This window comes from Takifugu rubripes, chromosome 12 (assembly GCF_901000725.2).
Source record: "Takifugu rubripes chromosome 12, fTakRub1.2, whole genome shotgun sequence".
NCBI classification, from domain to species: Eukaryota; Metazoa; Chordata; class Actinopteri; order Tetraodontiformes; family Tetraodontidae; genus Takifugu; species Takifugu rubripes.
The window spans coordinates 9,510,187-9,536,380 of NC_042296.1; the positions used below are offsets into that span (position 1 = coordinate 9,510,187).

At 46.9% G+C, this 26,194-nt stretch overlaps 3 protein-coding genes across 7 annotated transcripts; 1 reads left to right on the forward strand and 2 right to left on the reverse strand.

Moving 5' to 3' along the window:
- Positions 1-142: 142 nt before the first annotated feature.
- Positions 143-9,580, reverse strand: ago3b (argonaute RISC catalytic component 3b). Of its 3 annotated transcripts, XR_003890221.1 has the most exons (21): positions 9,415-9,580; positions 8,982-9,166; positions 7,832-7,997; positions 7,567-7,687; positions 7,261-7,469; positions 6,919-7,055; positions 6,699-6,833; positions 6,526-6,613; positions 6,302-6,449; positions 5,933-6,052; positions 5,719-5,862; positions 5,212-5,345; positions 4,895-5,079; positions 4,643-4,802; positions 4,421-4,511; positions 3,926-4,120; positions 3,708-3,842; positions 3,470-3,571; positions 3,201-3,400; positions 2,227-2,806; positions 143-2,140 (listed from the first exon to the last, which is right to left on the reverse strand). XR_003890221.1 is itself a non-coding variant. In XM_003969194.3 (20 exons), exons 2-20 carry the CDS (start codon positions 8,998-9,000, stop codon positions 2,698-2,700), a joined length of 2,598 nt encoding a protein of 865 aa, XP_003969243.2. In that variant the 5' UTR covers positions 9,001-9,166; positions 9,415-9,580; the 3' UTR covers positions 143-2,697. The 3 variants fall into 3 exon arrangements, 2 of the variants coding, with proteins under 2 accessions (XP_003969243.2, XP_011607636.2); XM_003969194.3 differs by having other exon boundaries at positions 143-2,806; XM_011609334.2 differs by having other exon boundaries at positions 143-2,806; positions 8,982-9,250.
- Positions 9,581-10,011: 431 nt separating this feature from the next.
- Positions 10,012-12,687, forward strand: olah (oleoyl-ACP hydrolase). Of its 2 annotated transcripts, none has more exons than XM_011609333.2 (7): positions 10,012-10,649; positions 10,752-10,927; positions 10,990-11,128; positions 11,371-11,470; positions 11,808-11,977; positions 12,044-12,126; positions 12,444-12,687. In XM_011609333.2, the coding sequence occupies exons 2-7, from the start codon at positions 10,858-10,860 to the stop codon at positions 12,584-12,586; spliced, it is 705 nt and encodes a 234-aa protein (XP_011607635.2). In that variant the 5' UTR covers positions 10,012-10,649; positions 10,752-10,857; the 3' UTR covers positions 12,587-12,687. The 2 variants fall into 2 exon arrangements, with proteins under 2 accessions (XP_011607635.2, XP_003969244.2); XM_003969195.3 differs by having other exon boundaries at positions 10,322-10,649; positions 10,752-10,881.
- Positions 12,688-13,031: 344 nt separating this feature from the next.
- slc9a3.1 (solute carrier family 9 member A3, tandem duplicate 1) lies at positions 13,032-22,147 on the reverse strand. 2 transcript variants are annotated; one of them, XM_011609332.2, is made up of 16 exons: positions 21,806-22,147; positions 16,691-16,993; positions 16,433-16,593; positions 16,154-16,232; positions 15,903-16,080; positions 15,602-15,822; positions 15,308-15,510; positions 15,131-15,220; positions 14,983-15,053; positions 14,779-14,908; positions 14,561-14,697; positions 14,286-14,415; positions 13,975-14,148; positions 13,839-13,890; positions 13,676-13,759; positions 13,032-13,598 (listed from the first exon to the last, which is right to left on the reverse strand). In XM_011609332.2, the coding sequence occupies exons 1-16, from the start codon at positions 22,080-22,082 to the stop codon at positions 13,309-13,311; spliced, it is 2,580 nt and encodes an 859-aa protein (XP_011607634.1). In that variant the 5' UTR covers positions 22,083-22,147; the 3' UTR covers positions 13,032-13,308. The 2 variants fall into 2 exon arrangements, with proteins under 2 accessions (XP_011607634.1, XP_029700775.1); XM_029844915.1 differs by lacking the exon at positions 21,806-22,147 and adding an exon at positions 17,687-17,924.
- Between the last annotated feature and the right edge of the window lie 4,047 nt (positions 22,148-26,194).

Genomic DNA, 26,194 nt, shown 5'->3' on the forward strand with positions numbered 1-26,194 from the left:
GCTTAATGACCCTGATCATGTGACACGCCTGTTGATGTCACTGCACTAAATTAATTATTTCACAGTTCAAACACCTCGGTCCTTTGCAGCTGTCAATGTTTCCATTCTCACCTTTTATGACCAAACATCAAATACAAACAGGTCTGATTCATCACAGTATTTATTCCCAAAAATTTTAATATGACAACCAAATAAAAAGACTAAACTCAGGACCAAGACCAGACGAGAGACTAAAATAAAAAAGCCTTGATGTAGTTTTACTGTGAAAAAAAACTGTTGAACAATCAGCAACAATATAATCATATAGTAATAATAATAATAATCCATAATAATAAGCGTATCGATGCTGTAAAACAACCGTGTTTTCGTGATGCAGCCAAACAGATTCTTGTATCATTGTGGGGACTCCCCTAACGTGGGGGACGGGCACTCGCGGAGGAACCGCCGGACTCAACGGTCCCAAACGTGTAAACATGAAAACGTCCCAGCTGATAAAAGAGCCGAAGCAGAAGGTTCGTTATTGCCGTCCGGGTTAGAGGTTAGTTGTGGCAGAGAGACCGATGCTACGTAACGGCGACGGCGTCCGTCTGTTTCAGTCTTCACAAATGTCGTTGTGCTTTGGAGAACCCGTCTGCTGAAGTGATCTCCACAGGCCTTTTGGTCCGGTTGGCTCCTCACTCATCAGTTCTGCATATTTTTGTGTTCTTGGCATAAATCAGAGGTAAACACGAACGAGCACATCCCCACCATCCGGCCCTACAGTACGTCAGGTATCAGTACATCCATACGTCCGGGGCCTGGCGGGCCCTTCTACAACTTAAGATGTCTTTGATTTACTCTTTTACTCAGCACCATCGGGAAAGGCACAGTCTAACGGACTCCTCGCTCACGCCGCCTCCTGTAAATATGCAGAAGGAATAAAAAGCAGAAATGTCTCTGAAACCTCTGGAGAGCTTCTGAGATGGTGACGACAGTCCGGAGGTCAGACCAGGGGGGCCGACGGGCCCCCCGACCTGCCAGCTCGGCCCACGATCACATCATGCACCTGTGATGGTGAGTTTAGAACCACAGCTCTGCGCGTAAATAAGTCTGACCACATCATTTTCACAAGCTTGACTGGGGGGAACAAAGGCAGCTACTGCGGCGGCGCTGTAGGACGGCCCACAGGCGCCACCCCGCTCATTTCATCAGTGGGGGGGGTTAAGGCTGGAGACCGAGAGCGCTCACGTCACACGTGCACACAAGAATCCTCCTTAAGTTCAGTGAGATGCTGGTAATGTGTGACCCTTATGAGCTCCGTGCACGCACGCACGCACGCGGGGACTACGGGACTGAAAACTGCAAATGTCCCTTCAAGTGCAGTAAAACACACTTAATCTCTGTATTAAATAGAAGATAAATTATTAAATAGTGTGCTCTCCGTAGCAGCCTGGCTTGTTTCACTCAGCAGTGTCATCAGAGCCCCCTCAAGATGGCGTCCCCCCCCACTCCCCGCTCCCCCGGTGGTTTGGTCCATGTGATTAACATGAGGGCTTCCTCTGCACTCTTGCTGGACATTGAACAGATCAGAGAATTCTCATCAATGATCTGATTGGAATCGCATCAGTGGGAGGAGGTATGAGAAATGCATGGATCAGATGAGAGAGGAGGAGCTACGTGACCTCAAGCTGAAATATGACCCCGTTAAGGTCCCTCTCGTGTCAGCGACCGTCGGACATCATCTGCTGCTTCACTTTATGGCTCATGTGATGAGTAGAACCGGCCGATGGGCTAAAGCTGCCTCAGCGTTTGGCTGGTGGAGAACAGAGGCTTTTACTGCAAGAACCAATTAGTGATTAGAACTATCGGCCACATGAGCGTCACACAAACCCTGGAACCACTTAAAGACCTCGGTCGACCCGTCCGTTCACCAACAATCAGGCACTTTGAGTTAACACGACACAGACAACTGTCCTGTCAGCAATACTGTACATTCGCAGAACCATAAACGCCACGCCCGCCGCAGCGCCCACGCCCGCCACTGTCATGGCGCCAAGACCTTATTGCACTGGAGGAGTTGATGACGACAACACTGGCCAGTTCCTGTTGTGAGACGTTTGTCAGACGACACCAACTCTATTGCTCCAAAGTGTCAATATACCTTTAAAAAAAATCATAAATAGCAAGGATAAAACACACCAAATGGTTGGATAAAAGACTTTGTACCAAGCTGAAGTCTACAGTCACCTGACCCAGCAGAGGTCAGAGGTCAGTCGGTGTCTCTGCGGTGATGCTTCATGACATCACAGTTAAGGAGACAGAAGGGACCAGGGAGGCGACCTGCCGTCGACGACCGGTCAGCGGAGCGCTGACAGGAACACTACACACAGCACCAATGTCCAGACCAGCTAAAAGCAAAGAATCACAACATGGGGCTCATCAGAAGGCCACAGAGCCACCTGGACCTGAGTGGTTCTGCTTCATGAAGGAACCTGCTGAGCTGCTGTCAGATCAAGCCTGATCACAGCTGAGAGCAAAGAGACACTGGTCTCCATCCAGGCCCAGTGGTCACATGTGCAGCAGTGTGTGTGTGTGTGTGTGTGTGTGTATATGTGTGTGTGTGTGTGGGGGGGAGGGGGGATCCTCTGTGTGGCCACACAGACTGGCTCTGGCTCTCATCATATACTGGACCTACTGGAGAGAAGGAGGCCAGTACATTTAGGCGAAGTACATGGTCCTCAGGGTGTCATGGTGGATCTGCACAGCCTTGGCCAGAGCCTGGGGGTCCCTGCCGTTACTCTGCCCTGAGACATGGCTGCCCTCAGCACTGCAGAGACAGGAAGTAAGCCACACATCCGTTAGCATGCAGGTCTCATGATCTCAGACCAAAAGAAATCAGGGAAAGGTGGAAAAATGACTTCCTTATTGATGGTTGTGAACGTGCACACGCCTGGCGTGCACAGCTCATATTAGCCGTCTGCTAAAGGGCCTTAATGCTCCTGTTCTATATGGACTATGTCACCTTTTTAACAGCCTACAGTAATGACTGGCAGGAGTGCTGACAGGATCCATATGGGAGCAAATTTCCTCCCACAAACAATGCGTACGCTTCATGTGCACGTTGCCATATGTTGCACACACATAGAAACCTGTATGTTACAGCTGCTACTGAGGTTATGTCACTGAAAACAAACAGACAGGAACGCTCCAGTTTCCCCCACCTGTCGTGCTCTTTATCAACCAGGTGGTAACGAGCGCGGAACGCCACCAAGTGGGCGTAGTACGCCGGTGCAGGGATGGAGACGGAGCGCGTGCAGCGCACGTAGGTGTGGCACAGCTGGTAGGTGAGGAGCTGGAACTCATCACTGGTGAAGCAGTTGTCGTCCCACAGGACGTGATAGTGGGAAGGTCGGCTGGTCCCCTGGGGAGGAAAGAGCAGGTGAAGCAATAGCAGCAGAAAGGGGCGTGGCTCCGCCAGCCTGAAGCTCACCTGGATGCCAGCATGACTGCAGAGGTAAAAGTCAAACTCGTAGGGGTGGGTGATGTCTGTGTCCACAGTGGTGCCCGCAGGGATGTTTCCACTTCGACCCACCTGAGAGCAAAAACATATGAAGGTCATCTCGTTGAACCGTCCAGACTCTGGGTGTGGAAGACTTCAGTCACCTGATCAGGTTGGTACAGGAGTGTGTGAGTACTGAGAGCACACTGAGGCTCTTTGTCTGACTCACCCGCTCGTTGCGATCTGCACAAAAGAGCCGTGTGTGATGGCGTTTCTGCACAACAATGTAAGTAATCCCGGGCTGGTAATCCTTCTCCAGACTGATGCAGGCCTCCCTGATGGCCAGCAGCTCGTAGTAGAGCACCTACACACACACACACACACACACACGGCTCCTAACCTGCTTCTGTAACAACGACTTCACTCTTCTGCAACTGCTGTCTGTACCTGTCTGAACTGTCCTTCCGACACACCGTCCCTGTAGAAGATGATCCTGGTCGGCTTGTAGCGGGTCGATTTGTAGAACTGGATCAGAAGTTCTCGCACCATCGAGGCCAAATCCTGGATCACCTCCTGCCGTGGCCTCTGGACTCGGACTGTGGCGCAGTACCTGCTGGGGTGAGCATCCATGCTGCCCACCACCTACACACACACACACACACACACACACACACACACACACACACACACACACACACACAGCTCTCTGATCAGCTAAGGAAGGTTATTGTTCATATTTACACCACACTATGTTACAGACAACAACCCAGACAGACTAAAAATGTAGCCTTCCTTGAGTTTAATGATGCGTTTTATGTTTGGGTTGAGGAAAAAAGGTTCTACAAGAAACAACAAATGTTGCTTCGACATGTTTTCTAGTGTCCTTACATAAACAGACAGGTGGACAGACAGAAAGACAGACAGGAAACCCTGAGATCTCACCGCTGCGATGGAGGGCTTCTTGCCATCCCCTGCTGGAGGGTGAGTGACATCAGCCCCCAGGAAGATGACAGGCTGCTGGAACACCGAGGGCCTGTGAAGGGGAGACAGTCATAAAGAGGCAGGCTGTGAGCCACACTCTCACACACAGACACACAGGTTCAAAGGTGACGTGCCGCCGGATCAGCGCTGGCGGCTGTGAGCCAGCCTGTGTGCTAGTAGTACCGTTGGTGTGGAACCAGAATGTTGTTGATTCCTCCCAGTTTGACGTTGATCTTGAGGCAGAGGTTGGACAGGGTCTGAGGAGACGTCTTCACCACATTCTTCACCTGCACACACTGCGTGGCCATGCCCAGCAGGGTGTCGCCCACCCTCTTCACCTCCGCTGTGGGTCACAGAACACATCACAACTGCATTCTGGGGACTTTCCTCTATAATTCATGTGTCCCTTCGTTGTGGTTTTCCCACTGGTTGTACCATAAACTGGGGTCTTTCCAGGCAGGATGACGATGATGAGCTGCAGGCCGCCGTACGTGTTCTTCAGGTGTCTGAACATGGGCTCCACGCTGTCGGCTCCCTGGGCGTATTTACAGAAACATGGCTGACCCTGGATCGGCATCCCGGCGTCCTTGGAGATCTTTCGAAGCTGGTCAGTGAAACTCCTGCATGAGGAACATTAATGACACCATTGTCACTGTAAAGCCGTCACTATGACAACTGGGTCAGATGATTCAAGATGATTTAGCTGCAGCTCAGGTTCCGTCTGAACCTGAACGATGAGCAGCAAGACTCACTTGAGGATCTCCTCCCGGCACTGCCTCTGCGTGGCGAAGCAGGCGATGGCCCACATCTTGATCTCCACGCCGGTGTGAAACTGCTTCCCCCTCATGTCCCAAACGCCGTGGCTTGGTGTGGCCACGGTGCGGTTCTGGAACAACAGGCACGGTTTATCTGCTGCAGGTGACACTCGGGCCCCTGACTCAGAATTCCAACTTAAACACATTTAACTTCAATCAACAAAACCGTCTGAGAAACGCCAATAATACAGGCAACTCGATACTGACACGAGAGAGAGGTCTGCACCAGGAACAACACTGTGTGTGTGTGTGTGTGTGTGTGTGTGTGTGACAGCACTGCGGGACAACAGGTAAATCAGCAGTTACTCTGGTGCATTGACAATTGACAAATTAACAATAGTGGACGTTCTCATTTTTTAATAAAACCATAAAAACACACATGCAAACACACACACGAACAAACACACACATGCAAATGTGTAGGTATGATAAAAGGGAAGGTACCATAAACTGCTCAGAGCTCGCCCTGCCGCCATACTGCAGCATGGGGGCCGGCAGGACGCGGCCCGTCACCTGCGCCATCTCATCACGGACACGGAACTGAAACTCCTGAACAAACGGGTCGGCCTCGTAATTTGCGCTTCTCACCTGCAAAAAATGGGGCAGATTATGAGTGGAGGTTTGCCCCAAAGAGCAGAAAAGCAGCCGTGATGCCCACCAGCCTGCTGATCTCCTCCTGCCTGTCGGGGGCAGAGCGAGCCGTGGCCTTGATCATGGTGGACGTCTGGTTGTCTGTCAGCTTTTTGATGCAGCGCTGTCCAGCCACGACGTTGCACACCTGAAGCAACAGGTCCAGGAATCAGCCACATTTAAGAACCATCTACTTCTCTATTCAGATCTAGATAAGTTGGTATTTAAAGCAGCTCTGATGCTGGATGATTGTGGAAGTTGGTTATCAAGAGCCAGCATCATTTTAGATGCATCCTGAAAACTGCAGCAGAATTTAAACGCTGTTGTTACATGAAATCTGTTGAAGGAATTACGGGGACTTATTCTCCAAGGTGGAGTCAGACAAAGACGGGTTTACCTCCAGGGGCAGGTAGGTGTGCTTCTGCTCCTGGCCCACCTGCAGACAGGGCAGATGGGGGTACTTTAGCTGCAGGTTGTACTTCTCTCTGAAGTACTGCGCCACCGTGCGTTCAACAGTCTGACCGCTCTCCAGCTGCAGCGGAAACCTGGACATTTGTCATAAAAGGGACGTTGTTAGCGCGAGCGGCTGGGCCTCGGCTGGACTGTGATGTACAGGCGTACGTCTGGAGGCTGGCAGGGCGTCGGGTGACGTTGCAGACTCTGTACTTCCTGCGCATGGTTCCACAGTGCGTCACTTCCACCTTCAGACCTGCCAAAGTGGTGCAGAGGATGCTGATGCGGTCAGAGCAGGTCGGGTACACACAGCAGCCATGCACACCTTCCTCGCCACCTACCTTTGATCTCTTTGGTAAACTTGACCCTGTGGGAGTCGGCGAGGGGGCGTGGTTGCTCGTCAATGTTGTGAATGTCCAGGATTTCACACATGAACTGGATCACAGGCTGGGCCTTATAAAACGCTGTGGCTGACACTGTGGGGAGGAAGGAGGTGCTCAAGCCACCACAGAAGCAGCCGCGTGTGGCACGTTTGGACATTTGAGCCCCGCTTTATCTCACCGTCGATGTTCAGCATCATTTTCCACATGGCTGGTCGAACAGACTGATGGAAGCCAAACCAAACTTCTCTGCCTCCGCCGAGAGGGTGGTCGTAGCCCTCAGGGGAAGAAAAGAACGATCGTCCCACTGGGGTGTACCTGATGGCCACAGTTCACCTCCTTTATTACAGCTCACTGTTAAAGACTTTATCAGATTCAATCTTATGTGTTGGTCCAGCGGTAGCTCGGTCTGTGGGGGTGTCGGGACACCCTCAGAGCACTGTTGGAGTACCCTTGAGCATGTACCGATCACACAAACTGCTCTGATCGCTCAGCCTTTAGAACAGCAAGGTCAACCACTCACTTCATGGAAGGTAAGTGACGAAGGACGACGTCCACCGCGTGAACCGGGTTGGTGCTAACGGGTTTCTCCAGGTCTACAGGCTCAGAAGCAGCATGTCCAGTCAGGACTTCATGAAGCATGTGCCAGCTGACCAGTGACACAAACTTGATGGTGACTTTAAATGGACGGTCCTTCCCACCGTCGCCAGGCAGCGTCACATCCAAATCAACCTGAGGAGCCAGACAGGGGTGAGCCAAACCTACAGAAGCCCGGGAGGACAGACAGGAGGCTACCACACACAATTGCCCAGGTTTCTGCGAGACTTACCCCCCCAGAGGCCACGGGCAGCGCTTTAACCGTGTACAGGCTCCTCTTACCATCATAGACTGGAAGACAGTCCCCAAAAATAGTCACCTTGAAATGCTGGACCATGGAGTCCACCACCTCCCTGAATGAAAGTTAGACGAAATGTCGGTCAGGTGACACACGACAAGTTGAGCTCTTCACACTCGGACTAAACCAGCTCAGTCTCCCAGTTCAGTCTCCCAGCTCAGTCTCCCAGTTCAGTCTCCCAGCTCAGTCTTGGTCCTACCTGTTGACTCGGCGGGGACATCTATCAGGTTTAATGTCCACCTCATAAAGATAGACATCAATCTTTGGGATTTCCACCTGGAAGCAGTTGGCAAGGAGCTTGATGGGTTTCCCGATAGTGCCATAGCCAGGTCGCCGTGGCAACGTAAAAAGGGCTTGGGCTCCTCCTACAGCAACACCAGAAAAAACATGAACACGATAAACGCAGAAATTAAGAATAAGATCAGCACAAACGAAGCCGCTTTAAATCACATCTACAATGTAAAACCGATGATTTAATTAATGATAAAATGATCAGCACTGTGTTTGCTACTGTACCGACTGACAGTCAACAGCTCCAACACTCTTTACTACTGATGAGTTCTCAAACCAACACCTTTAATATTTATAAGTAATTCACTGATGGAATTCCTAGCTAAAATTAGAGAGATTAAAATGTATAAATGGGATCCTGCTAACAAGCTCTGACAGGCAGACAGACAGGAAAACAGGCAGACAGACAGGCAGACAGACAGACAGGCTGCTCGATACATGAACCTCTCAAACTCTCTTCAGAGGTGAAGCCGTTAAAAAATAAGTTCACAATGTCATCAACTCCAATAGTTGATGTTTGTCCCTGAATTTTTTCTCAGCAGCCATCTTTAGTGCGGTGCGTTTGCAGGCCGCTCTGTCCCCTGTGTCGTTCCCATGGTGACGATGTCTGCGTTGCTACAACCTTTATATGGCAACAAAGGCATGCCAACACCAGGAAGAAAAGCTGTGCACATGGAGTGGTGTCACTTATTTCCCTTGTTTCTTATCATAGGATCAACATTTGACCACAGGAACACAGATTCATGTCCTCAATACATCTGTCAGGGTCAGGGGTCAGTGTCATTCACACACACACACACACACACACACACACCTCAGACACATCTGACAGGGTCAACACCTGCCACTGACAGCCGACAACAATGACGTGGTCAAACCAGAAAGCCGGTAAACTGGTTTTGAGATGGACGCACACGGATATAGCTACAAAAGTGAGCAGCGTCCCCCAGTGTGCGTGTGTTAGATATAAAAGAGAATTTAACCGCGGTGTGACAAAGTCGGTGTTTCAGATCAGTTTGCTCCTGAAAACCCGGTTACCGGGGTGACCGATCACCCACCTGTTGTTCCGATTTCCATTCATGGGGTCTCTGTCCGGATGACCCGGCTCCCAGTGACAACTTGGCTCGGTTGAACCTTCAAGTCCAGCGGGCGTCGCGGCTCTTCGAGCCCTCAGTGGGATCGCTGATGTGGAACCGGGCCGCTTGGGCTTCCCTTTCGGTTGGAAGTCTTTCCCCCGGACAATCTACCGCAAATGACAGCTCAAAGTTGGTTGTAGTCGCCCCGCTGCATGCAGGACTTCAGACAGGAGCGGCTGATAAAGCGTGACCTGGGGGTGATTTAGTGAATACGGGGGTGTTTGAGGGACTTTGGCTCTGAAGTTGGTTACATTTCACCGACTCTCGTTAGCGGCTAACTGCGTTAGTTAGCTTTAGCCAGGGAAACTACCAACTGTCAACTCGACACATGAGGCCGATATATCGGCAGATTTACCCCGTCAGTGCTTGAGTTCGTCGTCCCAGCCGGTGGATGAGACAGTTTGGTGTTGTTTATAAGATAAATGTGTGCTGTTCGGTGCCCTCCTCGGTATCGGCCAGAGCCGGTGTGAAATCTGCTCTCAGCCTCCACAGATGTCAAGCTGGCGACAAGAGAAGCGATGCATGTCCGCGATTCTCTGTTCAGACTGCCGGCAGCCGCAGCGACACCGCAATTACTTTATTTTGACAGTTGTAATAACTTCCGGTATTCCGCTACTCAACGCCGTGTACCTTGACAGACCATGCGCGTCACTGAGGGAGACCTGTCAGGATGTACCAACTGTCGAAAACAACGTCACTTCCTGAAAACTGTCCCTCAACTGTTGGCGTCAGTTTTATGCATGACTTATGATTAAGATGTGTGTCCGTTGTCCATCTCTAGCATTATACTCATTAAGCAATAGTATCGTGGAGCCTTTGTCCTTAGTTTGTGAGAAATTTGCAAAAAAGATTGTACTGTACTGTACTATACTAGAGGTTCCACTCATAGCTGCTACAATTACGGGCTGCCCAGAGGGTTTTGTCTGTCTCTTTTTTGCTAAATGTTAATGGCTTGCTGGGCATGAAGGGTTATTTCCCACAGAAAGGGTATGACTACCAGTCAGATCTCTCCCAAACATCCCCAATGACAGATTTTGCTCTTCTGTCTAATCTGAACATTTGCAATATCATTTGAAAAGTGACATTAACCCAAAATAATGCCTGCCAGTCAATGCAAAAAGTCACTTCTAACTAAAGCTCTCAGGCTTGGTAAAGAAAATCGCTTACTGTGTGTTCATGATTTCAGTTTTGACTTGAATAATTGTTTCATAATCTGTTGTTATATCTGGGTCCACCCTAATTATCAGCAGGGGATTGAAAAATGTCTAAAATAGATTTTTTTTTTTGTTGTATTTTGTTTAAATATAGGTTCTTGACTAAATCTAAAAGGACAGGTAGTAGGATTTTATTAACAAATTGTTACACATGACATGCTAAACTAAAAAGCTACTTTTCTTTCGGCCCTGCAGTGTCTGTAGATGACCTGAGGGTGGCGGTAGTGTAAATCTTCTCCCGCCCTGTCCAGTCAGTTTACTAACGAAGAAGAGGAAGTGGGAAGTACAATGAGACAGGAGAAATAAATGGACTGACAGCAACAGATCGTCGTTTTACACATTAAACTCATAGGGGACTCAACATATTTGCTTTAAGGTTAAATAGATTTTGTTGAAGCAACAGCATTTTTGCTTGTTTTTTAACATTGGGGTGGGGAAAAGTTAATCAGCTTTGATTGACTTTGATATTTGATCTTAGATGGAAAAGGTGATCACTTGTTTTAAGAAGAGGCCAGATGCTGTGAACAGGTTGATTTGTTTCCCCTGGGCAGGTGGAGGCTCTATACACTACGCACGCTGGGGAAATGTCCTCAGCTGCTCCACCGAAGGTAACACCTGAAAGATGCTCCACAGCAGTGCATGTGCACCTGACAGGTACAGCCTGAAGCATCTATGAAGTACAGGAGATTTATTTCACCATTTCCTGTTTCTTCCAGTGTTGGCTGTCACACTTCCAGGCAGAGAGAGCCGAGCCAAAGAGCCATTCTTTCACAGTATGCAGCAGATCGTGGATGAACTTATTGGCACATTGCTGCCAGTGCTGAAAGAGAAGCCATTTGCTCTTTTTGGCCACAGGTAGAACATGCAGAAAGTCCTGGTTGTTATAATAAAAAGTGTAAACATCATTTTCATTACATTTCATTTTCCCCTGGAGTCCATTTCCATGGATGATACCAGTTTAATAGTAATCCACACTTTAATCATTGCACACATTGTTATACCTTAATCCTTTCTGTTAATCCACTTGTATTTCAAATCAAATGAGGTTTTTAAAGATGAAGCTTCTTCAGAAACAGCTTTTTAAATCTGTATGTTAGTTTTGGGGCTTTCACCAGTTTGGCTGTGGCAGAAGCTCTGAAGAGGCTCCACAACCTGGAACCCGTTCACCTGTTCCTGTCTGGAGCCTCTGCACCGTATGTGAGTGTATTTGCTAAAGTGAGACAGGAAATGAGGAACACAAAAAACCGTAATAGAAAAATATCACTTTTTCAACATGAACAAGGAAAAACATTTGTAATCCTGCCTTGTGGCCTGTTGATTATTTTATTCTCTAACATATATTGCCAACATCTTATTATTAAGGTATCAAAAGGAATAAATACATACAACTGTAACATGTATATCAATGCATAGATGGATATAATACTCTTTGCACCTATATACAGTCCTATAAACACCCACACATGAACATATGCACAACAGACTTTTGAAACATGAACACTGTAATAGGTTTTTGTTGTTTTTGATTTTGCAGTCAGAGATGCGGCTCAGTGCCCCAAAGAGGAGCCACTTATCTGATGAGGACTTTCTTAAATGGCTGACTGTGGTTGGGGGAACTCCCCCTGAGCTGCTGGCTAACCCACAGGTCCTGCAGCTCTTCCTGCCAGCCCTGAAGGCTGACCTGCACCTGGTGGAGAACTACAGGTGTGTTTCCCTTCTCTCTCATCATGGTCTCAGGGAGGAGGCTCAGTTTCTTCTGTCTTCCCTCAGCTGTCCCCCACCAGAGTGCCCCCTGCTGTCCTGCCCAGTCACATGTTTTGATGGGAGTGATGATGTTCCCCATGACCTACAAGGTTAGTCCTCTGGTTAATACCGAGAGTCTCTCTCTCTCTAACACACCCACACACTCATGTACTTCTATCTTTGTAAGGACCCCTAAGCCCCATCCCCACCCCAAATCTAACCATCCCCAACTTACCCCCTGACCTCAATTCTGACTCCAAACTTCAAAGTCACAAATTATGGCAGCAAATACAAATATTTTGGTTCTATGGAGCCAGTTGAGGTTTCTGTCATCATTTACCATTATTAAAGAAGAAAGAGGAGAACAACGTTCTGCATCATTTAACTGGAGTCGTGGTCTCTTCTTGTTTATTTAATGACTCAACAGCCTGGAAAAGCATCACTTCAGGAGATTTCACCATCAGGTTGCTTCATGGATCCCATTTTTACCTGAAGGACTCTGGAAATGAGAAAGTGCTGTTGGACTACATCACAAAACAGCTGGAAAGCTCAGAAATGGATTATTTATAATGAATCAGACATGGTTAGGTTTTTTTAAGGACTAAAATCCGTTAATATCAGAGTGTGATGCTAACTCAGCTGTTTTATTAACACTGGAAATGACTGATAATTCTTTTTCATGTCGACTTGTGTGATAGGTAATTTTAATACTTTTTCTCACAAAAAATAAAATTAAAAAAAGATCTTCAGTGAAAGATCTTAGTGAAATAAACTGTCAAGTTTTAATTGACCTGACCAAGAGTTGACCAATTGATTCTGACCAACAGCCATTTATCATCTGCACTTTTTGTCATAGAATTTTAAATAATTGAGAATTCTGTAACATTGTTGTTTTGTGGAAGCAAAACTGGACACAGAATTGATGTTCTTATCATTTTGTGAGGGTTTTGTCCTTAAATGAATCCTTTCACAGTTGAAGATAAGAATGAAATAAAGATAGAATGCCACCGAACTCTTCCAAGCTTCATTCTCTTTTATTATCTGTATATACATCATAAATATCTACATTCATAAAAAGCTTTCTACATTATATCCAGGGTAACAATAATATTGAGCACATGCTGCTAAATGAGGCGTCGGCGTGCACGCAGGATCTGCAATGCTCCTCTGCTCAGTGAAGCATAACAAAAGTAACAGGTTGTGAGTTTGAAGATTCTGCTCATCAACAAAACAGATGTCCTTGGTGTCTATGGGACACAGAAATGTTCTTGTCTGACAGAGGAGGGCTAAAGCTACACGTGGTCACTGTCTTTGGGAGGCGGGGGTGGTGGTGGCCGCCGGTCGCGGCCTCTCTGCGGTGCGGTCTGAGCATCGGCCTCCATGAAGGAATCAGTGGAGCGAGTGCTGATGCGAAGAGGAGCGAGGCGGCGCAGGTTGCTGGGCGTCCAAGGGAGCCTGACCTGGGCCCGTTCTGAAGGAGACACTATACTGCTGTTGAGCTCAGCCTCTGCCAACCACGGAGGGATCTGCAGCGGCGCTACGGGGTCCACGTCTGGCATGAAGGCCGGGTTCTCCACTCCGACTGCACACATTCACATTTTTATTATGGAAGAAATTACATCATATCTGAACCATGAAGAAGCTGCTGGATGTTCCTACCTCCTCTTCTGTAGGGGAACATGGGGAAAGAACTGCCTGCAGCGTCATTCCCAGAGGCGCTGTCAGCCTCTGAGAACTCAAAATCTAGAAAAAAGCATAAAGACTTGATTTGAGGAATCCCCAGCTGGACTGAAAAAAGTGTTGTAAGAGTGAAAATACAAACCTTCATCACCAGAGTAGTAACTTCTGCTTTTATCCACTGGCAGCTCTGGCATCTGTGGAAATCAAAGTGATCTTTTCAGTAAATAACAGGGTAAGAACATCTGATGGTCAGATAGGCAGTTGCTTTGACCCCTGACCTTTTGCGGCTGGTCTTTCTTTGGATGTTTGGTAATGTGCTTAGGTGGAGCCACACCCATCTTTGCCGATTTAAAGGACTCCAGACGGCTCCTCATGGTCCTCTGGAAGATCTCCTGCACCTCGTTTTCATCCTGGTTGACATCCAGACGGCCCCGACTGTACCTGTGACGATGCTGTAAACCACAACAGAGTTTGAGTGACAGCTGCTGCAGTGGAGGCTCGACAACAAGAATAAAAATGAGAGTTACGCATGTAGAGAAGTGCATAAGTGGTCCATTAGTCTGTAATTGATAGAAGAGATGCTACTCACATGTTTCCTGCCCTTATAGAGATGCTGCTGCAGCAGGTGGTGGCTGTTAATGTCCTCTGACTCCCTGGTGCCCTTCATGGCCGGCTCATCCATTTCCAGGCACACAGATGGGACGGGATCTCTTCTAAAGCTGGCATAAAAAAAGGAGAGCTGTGGTTGAAACGGATTTCACGTCTTTCTTTTGAACATGTCTTTAGGTTTCCGCACGCACACACACACACACACACACACACACACACACATAGTCTGTACATGTGACTAAGGGGAGCACTCACCCAGTGGGACCATGTTCATTCGACACATCAGCTGTGATGTCGGGCAGCACTTCAGAAAATTCTTCACCAAACTTTTTCTTGAAGTTGATGACTGCATTTTCATTACGGAAAAACTCCAGAGAGCCCCGGCGTTCTCCCTGCAACAGGGACCCCGCAGGAGTTCCTTTATCTCCTTTATCTTGGCTGTCTTAAATGTAGTAGTAAAACACAAAGCTCACCTCAGCCACATAACTGGCTGCGTCCTTCAGGTTCAGTTGGTGGAAAACACTGAAGACGTGATCCTGGTTCTTCCTGGCAGATGGCTTCATCAACAATTTAGACATCCACTTCTCCTCGAAATGTTTCCATCTGAACAGAGAACAGTCAAAAGCTGCATCTTCATCTAAACAATCATTTTAAAGCGGTTGTAAGTTTTCCCATACTTGTCTCTCATGTAGTTGTGTCCTATCTGTCCTGATACATCTTCTATGGCCACAAGTATGTGATCAAACATCTAAACCAGAGGAGAAGAACATGTAGTACCACCCAGGAAGGATGTGGTCATTTCTGCCATTTGATTGTGAGTTTTACCTTGTTGTGCACCTTTTCCATAAGTGTGACATCACCAGCTGCGGCTCTTCTCACTTTAAGCCAAGTGACAAGAGGTTTCATTGTGATTCCCTGTGAGAAGGTTAAAGCAAAAGGAAGATGAGATGAACAAGAATGGTGATGAAAACTGGTGAAGCAGCGGAGACCGGTGGTGGCTACCTGAAGAATGACAGTGAAGTACACCACGATGAGGGTTGTACAGATCATGAGATTCTTCTCCTTTATCTTGTTCTCATCCAGCAACGTCGCCAGACCGTAAGCGACGGCCCCTCGCAGCCCACCGTAGCTCATAATCACCTGGTCTATGAACTCTAAGGGTACCAGCCGGAACTTGTTTAGGATCCAGGTGAGGAAGAAGACACCTGTAGAGTCGCAGCCACAAGCACAGTGAGAGTGTAGAGCAGGAAGATCAAAGAAGGTCAGATCCTGCACCAGCAGAGGGAGAAGCCTCACCTATAATTCTGTAGATAAAGATGAAGAGGAGAGTGAGGAGGATGAAGCCCGTGTTCCACACCCAGATCGCCTTATCAATGGCTGAGATGCCGAGGAAGACAAATATGATAGTTTCCGAGCCGTTGGCCAGAACCTTCATCACATATTTGACCGTGATGACGGACTTCTCGTCCATGTTTGAGTTGATGTACTTCTGACAGCATATTCCACAAAAGACTATCCTGAAATTCCAAATGCAGAAATGTTGATCAGACCCATGTTAATGTTGTGAAATCTGCTGCTTCTCTTTCAGTGTACTGACGAAAGGATGGCGGATAGGGACAACATCTCCGCTGTCAGGTAGGCCAGGTACCCTAAGACGAAGACGAAACCGGGCTCGATGATCTGGATGTTTTTGGTGAACCTGGTCAGAAGAGAGATCAGGAGTCCAAAGATAAACCCAAGCAGGGACCCACCAAATGCCACCACGAAGAAGGAAACTGTAAGAGCGGAGAATGACAGTTAGCATCTCTGCTGCAGGAATGATGTTCCTCAGCAAACATCAGGCTTCACCTATTCCTTTGATGATCTCCACTGCATTGATTTTGGATCCTCCCAACGACACAAATGCGTCAAACACATTAAAGAGCACCTAAAAAAAGTAAACCAGTTAAAAACACTGACATGAATGAAACTATTTAATCATGTTCTACAAAGAAATCTTCTGGGATTGGGATGAATTCTGGTTCCTGAGCTGTTCTGAGCGGTCCAGGAAGTCCAGGTTTGTGACAAACCCAAGCAGTAATTATGTATTTGTTCAAATTGAGTCTGTGTGAAGCCTGAAAAACGAACCACTGTCACGCCGTCGTTCAGCAGCGACTCCCCGAACACCATGATGAAGAGAACCTCGTTGACGTGGACCTGCTCGAACACGGCGATGACGGCGACGGGGTCCACCGCGGCAATCAGACTGCCAAAGAGAAGATACTGCAGCAGCCCGATGTCCAGGTCCCCTGACGTCAGGAGAACAACGAGGTTAGTCTCAGATGAACTCTCCTCTAGAGGACCAGCAACATTAACACGTGGTATCTCAGAATTCTGGAGACTTACCCATGGCCCCGCCCATATGACATCCCCAAAGAGACAACCCCAGGCTGGCGGCGTTCCAGCAGGTACCAATAATAGCATAGACCAGAATACCCCCCAGGTTGCTGAAGAAGAGCTTGTTGGGCATGGAGTAGCCAGTATCCAGGATGATTTGAGGCAGCAGGTAGAAAAAGAAGACCGTTGGGTCCAGCTTGAAGCTCTGCACCATGTCTGCACCCCAAACTATCCCGCCCAGAATGAAGCCAAAGCATATGAGCAGGGCGCTCTCCGGAATGATGTTGGTCACCTGGTGGTTGGCCTCGATGACTGAGGGAGGAGAAGATGGACGTGAGCAGATAGACGAGCGGATCTCACATCCATCACAACTAAACCATAAAACGAAATCTCTCTGTTGCAAAATTCACAAATCATCAACTTTTTCACTCCACTGAGAAAATATTGCTTTTTATCCTGAGCGTATGATTAACCGACGTTTACTCTTATTACTCATTTATAGCCGATGGAACCTTCTTGCACTACTTCAGGTGGGACAAACATGTTCAAACTAGACCCAAGTCTGGTTTGCTGCTTTATATTTGTGCACTTTAACCCACAGGAGAGGGTTATTTAGTCACAGAATAATAGAAGGAAGAGGGTATCGTGCTGACCTTTTCCTCACAGGCTGAGGCCATTTTCCATGAAAGTCCATCTTTTTATATTGACTAGTGTTCAGGTTGGAATCCAGACCCACACTCTGACTAAGTGAAGAGTTTCTCCTTGACTTCTTCATCTGATCTACATCAGCACCAAAACTCCTCAACATTTAGTCATCCTCAAACTTTTACTGGTTTTTGAGATACAAAGATGGAATCTTCATCAAATCATTAAAACTCATTCCTTCAACCTTCCTCTCCTATGTGACCCAAGGAATCTTGGGAGATGAAAAGGAACCAGTGACAGGGGCTCCTCGTCATCCTTCTGAAAGCACTGCTGGACTATCACCATGGTAACATTACATACCCAGTTTACACACCCCAACTACCAGAATCCACAGCACCACTAGACAAGGTCCCTTCACGTGGTGCCACTTAAAGGTCACAATGGGGATTCCTGGTGTCCAGTCTTCACTACCAGTCAGGTTTGACCTGGAAGCTTTCGTCTGGACCACATCTGCATTCACAGTCATCACAGATGCTGCCAGGCAGAGCAGAAACCTCAGACAGACCCGCTGAGACGGCTGCATGGTCCAGATAAAGAAGGTGAAGCACTGAGCCTCCTCTTGTCAGCTTTTTTAACTGCTCTCCTGTGACTCACATATTCACTCAGCTTTCCTGAACTCCTCTATTTTCCAGCCTCGTGCGTGTGAGGGAGTAGAGGTCAGCTCACAAGGAGAGTTTAGGAATGTTTTCTTTCAAGTTCTGTAATGATTGACAGTGATGTTAAAAATGAGACAAATGTTCGCACACAAACTGAGAGCAGAGATGATTTAGTGCCGGATGTAGATCTTTAACTGTCCCACGGGGATTAAAGGACACCATAGCTGATATCCAAGGATCCAGGAGCTGACTTTGCTGCCTGTCTGACTCTTTTCTCTGTCACATCAACACACTTTAGGTTTTACATTCAGTTGATGAAGGAAGAAAATCAGTTTCAGGATTCTTTCGTGGCTTCAGGATATAAAATTCTCCAGCCAGGAACCGTCAGACTAATTCTGTAACACACTCTGGTTCCCTGAGAGGAATCACTGGATACATCCAAGGTAGTTTTTCTCTGTCAACTGGACTGGGTTTCTTATCTTGAAGACGTTTCGCCTTCTATCCAGAAGGCTTCTTCAGTTCTGAAATCGCTGGGGAGAGAGCTTGAAAATATATAGCCCCTGTGGACCATTAGCATGCCAATGATCTGGGTGGTCACCTGAGAGTCGTCAGCAGGGTCGTTGGTCGGGTCGTTCACCTAGTTTCTGTTGAGGTGTTGAGGTGAAACGACTCTCAGGTGACCACCCATATCATTAGCATGCTAATGGTCCACAGGGGCTATATATTTTCAAGCTCTCTCCCCAGCGATTTCAGAACTGAAGAACCCTTCTGGATAGAAGGCGAAACGTCTTCAAGAGAAGAAACCCAGTCCAGTTGACAGAGAAAAACTACCTTGGATACAATGACCTGGATGACTGAGAATTTACACAGACATCACTGGATACAAAAACAAAACGAAAGTCTATGTGTGAAAAGAGAATAGACACGTTTACCAAAGTAAAGTGGTCATGGGACAACCTTAATCACACCTGAAATACGTGCACGGACGGCTCTTTTGTTCTTGTTGTCATTCATGTGTGACCAGAACTGATCCAGTCATCCTACATTTCAGTTGCTTTGTGACTGTTGTGAATCATTTTTACGAGAACATTAAGCTGCAATCGGGCGTGAATTCGTGCGTTTAATGAACTCCAACGCTGCTGCTGCTCACAGTTAAGGGAACAGGTTCACCAGATGTGAACCATTAATCAAACCAGAATAGCCTCATTCATCACCACATAAAGGTCATTTCCTTTATTTTGAAACATTTCTTCATTTTAATGGTGATTTAGTAAGATAATAAGATGTAGAGAGAGGCCTCATATGATATCTGCTTTGGTGAGGTCAACATTATGAAATGCTGGAATATCAAGACAATCCTGAAAAGTAAATTGATCAAATGTAAAGACGCTGCTGTCGGCTCAACCCTGTAGGAATGAGCTGGTTCGTAAATGTCTGCAGGTTTTCCTGAGGACGGATCACCAGGATCACCAGGATCACCAGGATAACCAGGAGCATCCCAAGGGCTTCTACAAGGATCAAATCCAGAAAGCACAGGAGAAAATAAGCTAATTCTGCTGTGAGGCGTCAGGGTGAGGTCACACCTGAGACACGTGAACATGAGCTTTTGATTACAGACGCTTCTGTTTGTTGTCCATTGTCCTCTGATGAGCACAAGGACAAAGACAGCTTTGTAGATCAGCAGCAGACACTAAATGGTGGAAAATCCTTCAGAAAAGTGTCTCACAAAGCTGAGTTCTTTATAAATTCTCACCCAGAATCAACATCTGACCCTTAAACTGGCTAAAAAAAAAACTGACCAACAAAAAAGGGACTAAATAAGGAACCTTTCAATAACCTTTATCCACCGGACGGCCATCATATCTACAGCTGAACTCTTCTTACAGCTGCCATTGATTGAAATGCTGGACACAGATTAACAGCAACACAACAGCCACAGTCGAGTGTAACGGAGAGAGAAAGTTACCTGGCTGTGTTTCTGCTCGTTATCAGGGTCATTTACAGAGAACAGAAGTCCCATATTTATGTTGTTGGAGGTATACACACAAACACACAAACACACACCTGGACACATCCCATTGGGGTCTGTTGTGTACACATGAATTAATGTGACCACAGAAGGACACCAGCACTTCCTGGGACAGAGGTCAGAGCAGTAAAGTCAGCGTCTCTGTCCGTTACAACCAGGCGTCCAGAACCTCCTGCTGAATTCTGTCACAGCTGGAACTCGTCATACCTGATGGAGGTGTGCTCCAGATTCCCGAGGGCTCAAAAACAGCCCCCATCAGGTAGTAACACTCACTGACCGATTGTTTTTGATGAGACACTAGAAAAAAGTGAACTGATGCTGATAACCACACGTAGTTACACACATAGCCACGTCTGGCTGTCTGTACAGACACAACTACAATTGTAACAGTTGCTGTGTGAACATTGTTGAACTGAATTCAAACTCTATGAACACATGACTGATTTCACGCCTGACTCCTGTTATATCCTGTTGTTTTTATGGTTATAAATAAATCCAATGACTCAGATCAGCTTTCAGTTCCCTGTAATATAAAATATTAGGTGAAATTATATTACGAACCATGTGCACAAACACACCCACACACACACACACACACCCACACACACACACATGCCTACACACACACACACACACACACGCACACACACACACACACACACACACACACACACTCACTCACACACAACCCCCCTCATCCACACACACGCACACACATGCGCACACGCCCGCACACACACAACCCCCCTCACCCACACACGCACACACATGTGTGCGCACACGCACGCACAAACACAAACACACACACACACACACTCACTCACACACAACCCCCCTCATCCACACACACGCACACTCATGCGCACACGCCCGCACACGCCCGCACACACACACACACACACGTGCACACATGCACGCCCCCCACACATACAAAATCGTTAAGATCAATTTAATTGAAAAACAGACAGACAGACAGACAGACAGACAGACAGACAGACAGTTTAACTAACTTTTTGGAAATCTTAATTTTACAGGGTTGGTGCTCATCACTAATATTTGGTGGACAGACAGCGGCAGGACTGACAGTCGGAGGACAGCAAGTTGGTGGACAGCCAGTCAGGGGACAGACAGTCAGGGGACAGCCAGTCAGTGGACAGCCAGTCAGGGGACAGACAGTCAGGGGACAGACAGTCAGGGGATAGACAGTCAGGGGACAGACAGTCAGGGGACAGACAGTCAGAGGACAGACAGTCAGGGGACAGACAGTCAGGGGACAGACAGTCGGGGGACAGACAGTCAGGGGACAGACAGTCAGAGGACAGACAGTCAGGGGACAGACAGTCAGAGGACAGACAGTCAGGGGACAGACAGTCAGGGGACAGACAGTCAGAGGACAGACAGTCAGGGGACAGACAGTCAGGGGACAGACAGTCAGGGGATAGCCAGAGGGAGGAAAGTCAGTCGGAGAGCAGGCAGTCAGTGGACAGACCGAGGGAGGACAGACAATCGATGGAATGTCCTATAACTTTCTGTCATTTGACAGTCAGGGAGGACAGCCAGTTGGTGGACAGCCAGTCAGGGGACAGACAGCTGAATAACAGACAGTCAAAGGACTGACAGTGGGAGGTCAGCAAGTCGGTGGACACCCAATTGGGTGGACAGACAGTAAGGGGACAGGAAATCAGAGGACAAACAAAGGGAGGACATACAGTCGTAGAACAGACAGTCAGGGGACTGTCAGACAGAGAACAGACAGTTGATAGACATACGGGGGACAGACGGGTCAGGACTCACCCAGTTTGCAGAGCCAGCCCACCAGGACCCAGAGGGCCACCAGGTAGGGGGTCTTAACATGTTCCCACTTCCAGCTCACAATTGGTAAAGTAGTGATGGGCTCTGCTTCATGTCCACCTTGTCCGCCCGTCTCATGTCCTGTCTCTGAGCCAGAACTGGATGTGTTTCCGTGCTCATTGGGGCTGGTGCTGTGTGCGGCATCACTGCTCAGACAGGGAGTTGTGGACAGCAGCAGTAAAGTGCAGAGACAAAGTGCAAAGCGCCTCTTGGCCGCCATGGTAACCTTCAGTCAGACGAGTGTGAGCCGCTCATTCCTCCTGTCTCACCACGAGCGTGTGTTTTAAGACAGGTGAGGTTCAGCCCATCCTGATACCGGACTGGCTCCTCCCAGCTCGACGCAGATCAGCTCGTCGGGCCACTTTCCTCAATAAAGGAGCTGATGCTCAATGTCACTTACTGAAAAGGTTTCATGAGGAAGTTTTCGCTCATTTCTCCAGCAAACAGGAATAATGGGAAGGTTTCTGATAACTGGGAGGAGTTCTTGTTCTGACCAGTACCATACATGAATATATTAGATTATATATTATTTTTGTACATTTAAATAGACACCCAATGACTTGGAACTCATATTTCTCCTCTGGAAGAAAATCAGCTTTATTTGAATCTATATTTTATCTTTTGTAGTTCACAGAGAAGATTCCAAGTTGATTCTACTGATTATTAACAATCATATTTTGAAATAGAATCATGGTTTTGTCTTTAAATAAATATGTGTGTTAAACAGTATTCCACTGTATAGTCCACTGCTGGACACCAGCAGTCCCTCGGCTCAGCTCCCCACAGCAGGGACCATGTTGAGCCTTCATGGCCACTATACCTCCATGTTTTGGTGACAGAGACTTCTAAATGACCCTTACTGGGAAGTTTGCTGTCTTTTCTATTAATCATTTCCCCCCCCCAGAACACCCCCCAGTTACCCATTAAACAGCAGCGTGAGCTCCTGTTGACCCTGAGGGGACACACTCTCAATATGAGACATTCAGGAAATTAACCATTGTAACATTTTCCGGAGTTTAAGGACAACCACCAGCTTGAGTACAACTGGTTTGTTCCCAGTCTTGAGCTCACCATTTCTTATCCGACACAACTGAATCTGTTTCTGGACGTTTCATTATTTCAATTAGGTTGACAAAGCAAACGCATGGACACCACGAAGGCAGAACCAGTTTCCTTCAGGCCACCAGCATGGGCGGAGGAGCTGTTTCCACAGCACGTCTGTTGACAGCTTTGGTGAAATGACCTCAGGAAGGTACCGAATTAATGATCAGGAAGCAGGAAGATGAAGATGCGGAAAAAAATGTCTGGCTGTGGACATTAGAGGTCTTAGCAACATCCTGAAGGAGCTGCACTTTGGAGAAGCTCTTCTATCAAATCCAGGTGGTGGAGAACAAAGGAGGAACTCCCCAAAACATCTGGGGTTACTTCAGTTCCACAAATGGATCACAATAAAATAAAGACTTAACTGTTATTTATGCTTGCTTTATCCAACACTATCATTGTATTCTGTGAATAACGATGCTAAACTATTATTACTTTATTAATGTCTACACTCAGCTGGATGATTTGTGTTATTACACCACAGTATGGGAATTAAAGCAGAGAAACCTGCACAAGCCTGTTTACACTTCAAATAAAAGCAGAAATATTGGACACCACGCCGACGCTCAGGTGACCTTCAAAGTTAAACTGGTGTCAGACCAGATTCATCCATCCATCCATCCATCCATCCATCCATCCATCCATCCATCCATCCATCCATCCATCCATCCATCCATCCATCCATCCATCCATCTTTATTTCTATAGTATTTAGTCTCTAGGTGCTCTACAGAATCCTAGGGCCTGACCCTAACTAGCAACAGAGGTTGGAAAAATTCCCCTTTAACAGGAAAAACCCTTGAGCAGGACCAGGCTCATATGGGCGGAACCATCCTACTGGTGGCCGGCTGGGTAGAAAGGGAGGCGAAGGGGAAGGACAGGTAGAAGAAAGAATAAGCATAGAACATGTAAGTACATGAGTGGTACTTTCCATCCATCCATCCATCCATCCATCCATCCATCCATCCATCCATCCATCCATCCATCCATCCATCCATCCATCCATCCATCCACCCATCCATCCATCCATCCATCTGCTTTGGCCACCACCATTTCAAGGGGTCCCAGGTGTGAAAGGAAGGAGTCTCCCTACATTCACACACTCACTCATACACACTCATGATTTTGAGTGAATGAAGCACTCCACACATGCACAAACAAACGTGCACACACAGAGATGTCCTAAGTCCAGAACTGGAGCCAGATCCGCCCTGTTGTGAGACCTCCATATGAATATTTATGCTGGGACCAAGGTGGCTGTGAGTGCTTCCCAATGTGGCCCACAGCTGTAGCTGCAGATGTCTTTCTACCATCTGCAGGTTTAGAATAGATTAGATTAGATTAGAATTATTCAAGGTTGTTCTAAATCTAAAGCAAGTCTAAAGTTTTTCTTGTATCTTTGTTACTTCCAGTATGAGGAAATGGTCAACCTGCAACTGCCAGGGAAACAGCTTTCAAGCACTGCATTAATCAATAAACCAGCTTAATTACATTACAGGATATCAAGCCATAAAGGTTTCCTTCATATAAAGAAGAAACTTATTTTTATTTCGCACGTGCCATGATTTGGATATGGCCTTTTACAACAAACATGTCTGACTGATGATAAACACCAAAACCTAAAATGCTGCTTATCATTTCAGTGGATCAAAGGTCAACATTTAACCAGTAAATTCCAATGAACTGGGCTGGCATTTAGATGGAATAATAAAAAAAAGATTACTGGATATGAATCATCGTGGGTGGACATTTTAATCTGAGTTTACATCATTTCTGCCATCTGCACAGATGGAAGACCCCCTTGACATGACTGTGGACTGGGTTAGGGTTAGGCTACATTCACGGATCCATCACCAATGTTATCTTAGCTGCTAGAACAGGATAAAAAGTAATCTCCATTAAATAATATGGAAATGGAAGAACAAGAACAACACAGCAAACCACAGTTATTGGAACGGAACACAACCACTAACCAACCCTTAATCCTAACCACCAAGGCTGAGGGCTGTTCTGAGATGCAGGAGTTCTCCCTGCTGTCTAAAGGTGCTGTTAAGGATAAGGATAAGGATAAGGATAAGGAAACTTTATAGATCCCACATCCGGGAAATTACACGTTACAGCGGTAGCCCGTGGTGTACAATACAGAAAAGTACTAAAATAAAAAAAATAAAAAGACTCTTATATTATGTACATTACTATGTACATTATTCAGTATATACAGAAATTAAAAATTATGTACAGAAGGAGACAGTGTGAAGAAAAATGAAGGTGCAAATAAGACATTCCAGAGGTAGGATGATTAGTTAGTGCAAATATGCCAACCCTGGGTTATTGGTGCTGCATTAGGAGTAGTGCATGTTGAACAATCTGACGGCCGTTGGGATTAATGACCTGCGGTAACGTTCCCTTTTACACCGTGGGTGTAACAGTCTCCTGCTGAAGGAGCTGCTTAAGGCCCCCACAGTCTCGTGTAGGGGTGAGAGGGGGTGTCCATAATTGATGTCAGCTTAGCTAACATCCTCCTCTCACCCACCTCGTCATTGGGGTCCAGAGAACAGTCCAGGACTGAGCCAGCCCTTCTGACCAGTTTGCTGAGTCTCTTCCTGTCCCTCTCTGAGCTTCCACAGCTCCAGCAGACCACCGCATAGAAGGTGGATGTAAAGGTGGATGTTCTCAAACAGCAATGTGGAAATTCCTCTTTGGGAGGAATCTATATATTTGTAAGTTGAACAGTCAGCAGTAGAGGCAGCTGCTCACTGGGAGCAACTGGTGTTGGCTCATTGTTCCTCCTTACATGATCCAATAATTATGAAGCAGAGATAACAGAAAATAAACAAGTGGCTGCGGTGACGTACAGCCTTTCAGGAAGTTCTGTGGGAAATAAAGAAATCAAAATAGATTTCTCGACCTCATTCATTCTTGACAGCCTTAACAGTAAGAATTCTTTAATCTGTGATAAGATCTCTATACACAAATTTACAGTCATGACGCAGTTTAGGGTATATTATAAAAGTCCCGTTTTTGGCAAGGTACCAAAAGTAATTAGAATACAGGCTATGGTGATGTGGAGAATACTTTTACATACTCAAAAAAGATTGAAGATGACTGAGCAGCTACTGAACACCATTAAGTACAGTAACGGTATCTGTTGTCCATATTATAAGCTGGTAATTTATCATTTCCTTCATGCAGATTAAAGTTAAACAAGGCAGCCACTACTGTATTTCTGTTG

Excerpts from the sequence above, each read along its gene's own strand:
- ago3b (XM_003969194.3), bottom strand. Across the intron at positions 7,470-7,566 it reads TGCCCGTGGCCTCTGGGGGG|GTTGATTTGGATGTGACGCT; the intron begins GTAAGTCTCGCA and ends CTGGCTCCTCAG. Across the intron at positions 6,614-6,698 it reads GTTTACCAAAGAGATCAAAG|GTCTGAAGGTGGAAGTGACG; the intron begins GTAGGTGGCGAG and ends CCACTTTGGCAG.
- olah (XM_003969195.3), top strand. The coding sequence starts at position 10,752 with ATGGAAAAGGTGATCACTTGTTTTAAGAAGAGGCCAGATGCTGTGAAC. Across the intron at positions 11,978-12,043 it reads CACCTGGTGGAGAACTACAG|CTGTCCCCCACCAGAGTGCC; the intron begins GTGTGTTTCCCT and ends GTCTTCCCTCAG. Across the intron at positions 12,127-12,443 it reads TGTTCCCCATGACCTACAAG|CCTGGAAAAGCATCACTTCA; the intron begins GTTAGTCCTCTG and ends ATGACTCAACAG.
- slc9a3.1 (XM_011609332.2), bottom strand. The coding sequence starts at position 22,082 with ATGGCGGCCAAGAGGCGCTTTGCACTTTGTCTCTGCACTTTACTGCTG. Across the intron at positions 14,909-14,982 it reads CACAACTACATGAGAGACAA|ATGGAAACATTTCGAGGAGA; the intron begins GTATGGGAAAAC and ends TTCTCTGTTCAG. Across the intron at positions 14,416-14,560 it reads AATGAACATGGTCCCACTGG|CTTTAGAAGAGATCCCGTCC; the intron begins GTGAGTGCTCCC and ends TTTTTATGCCAG.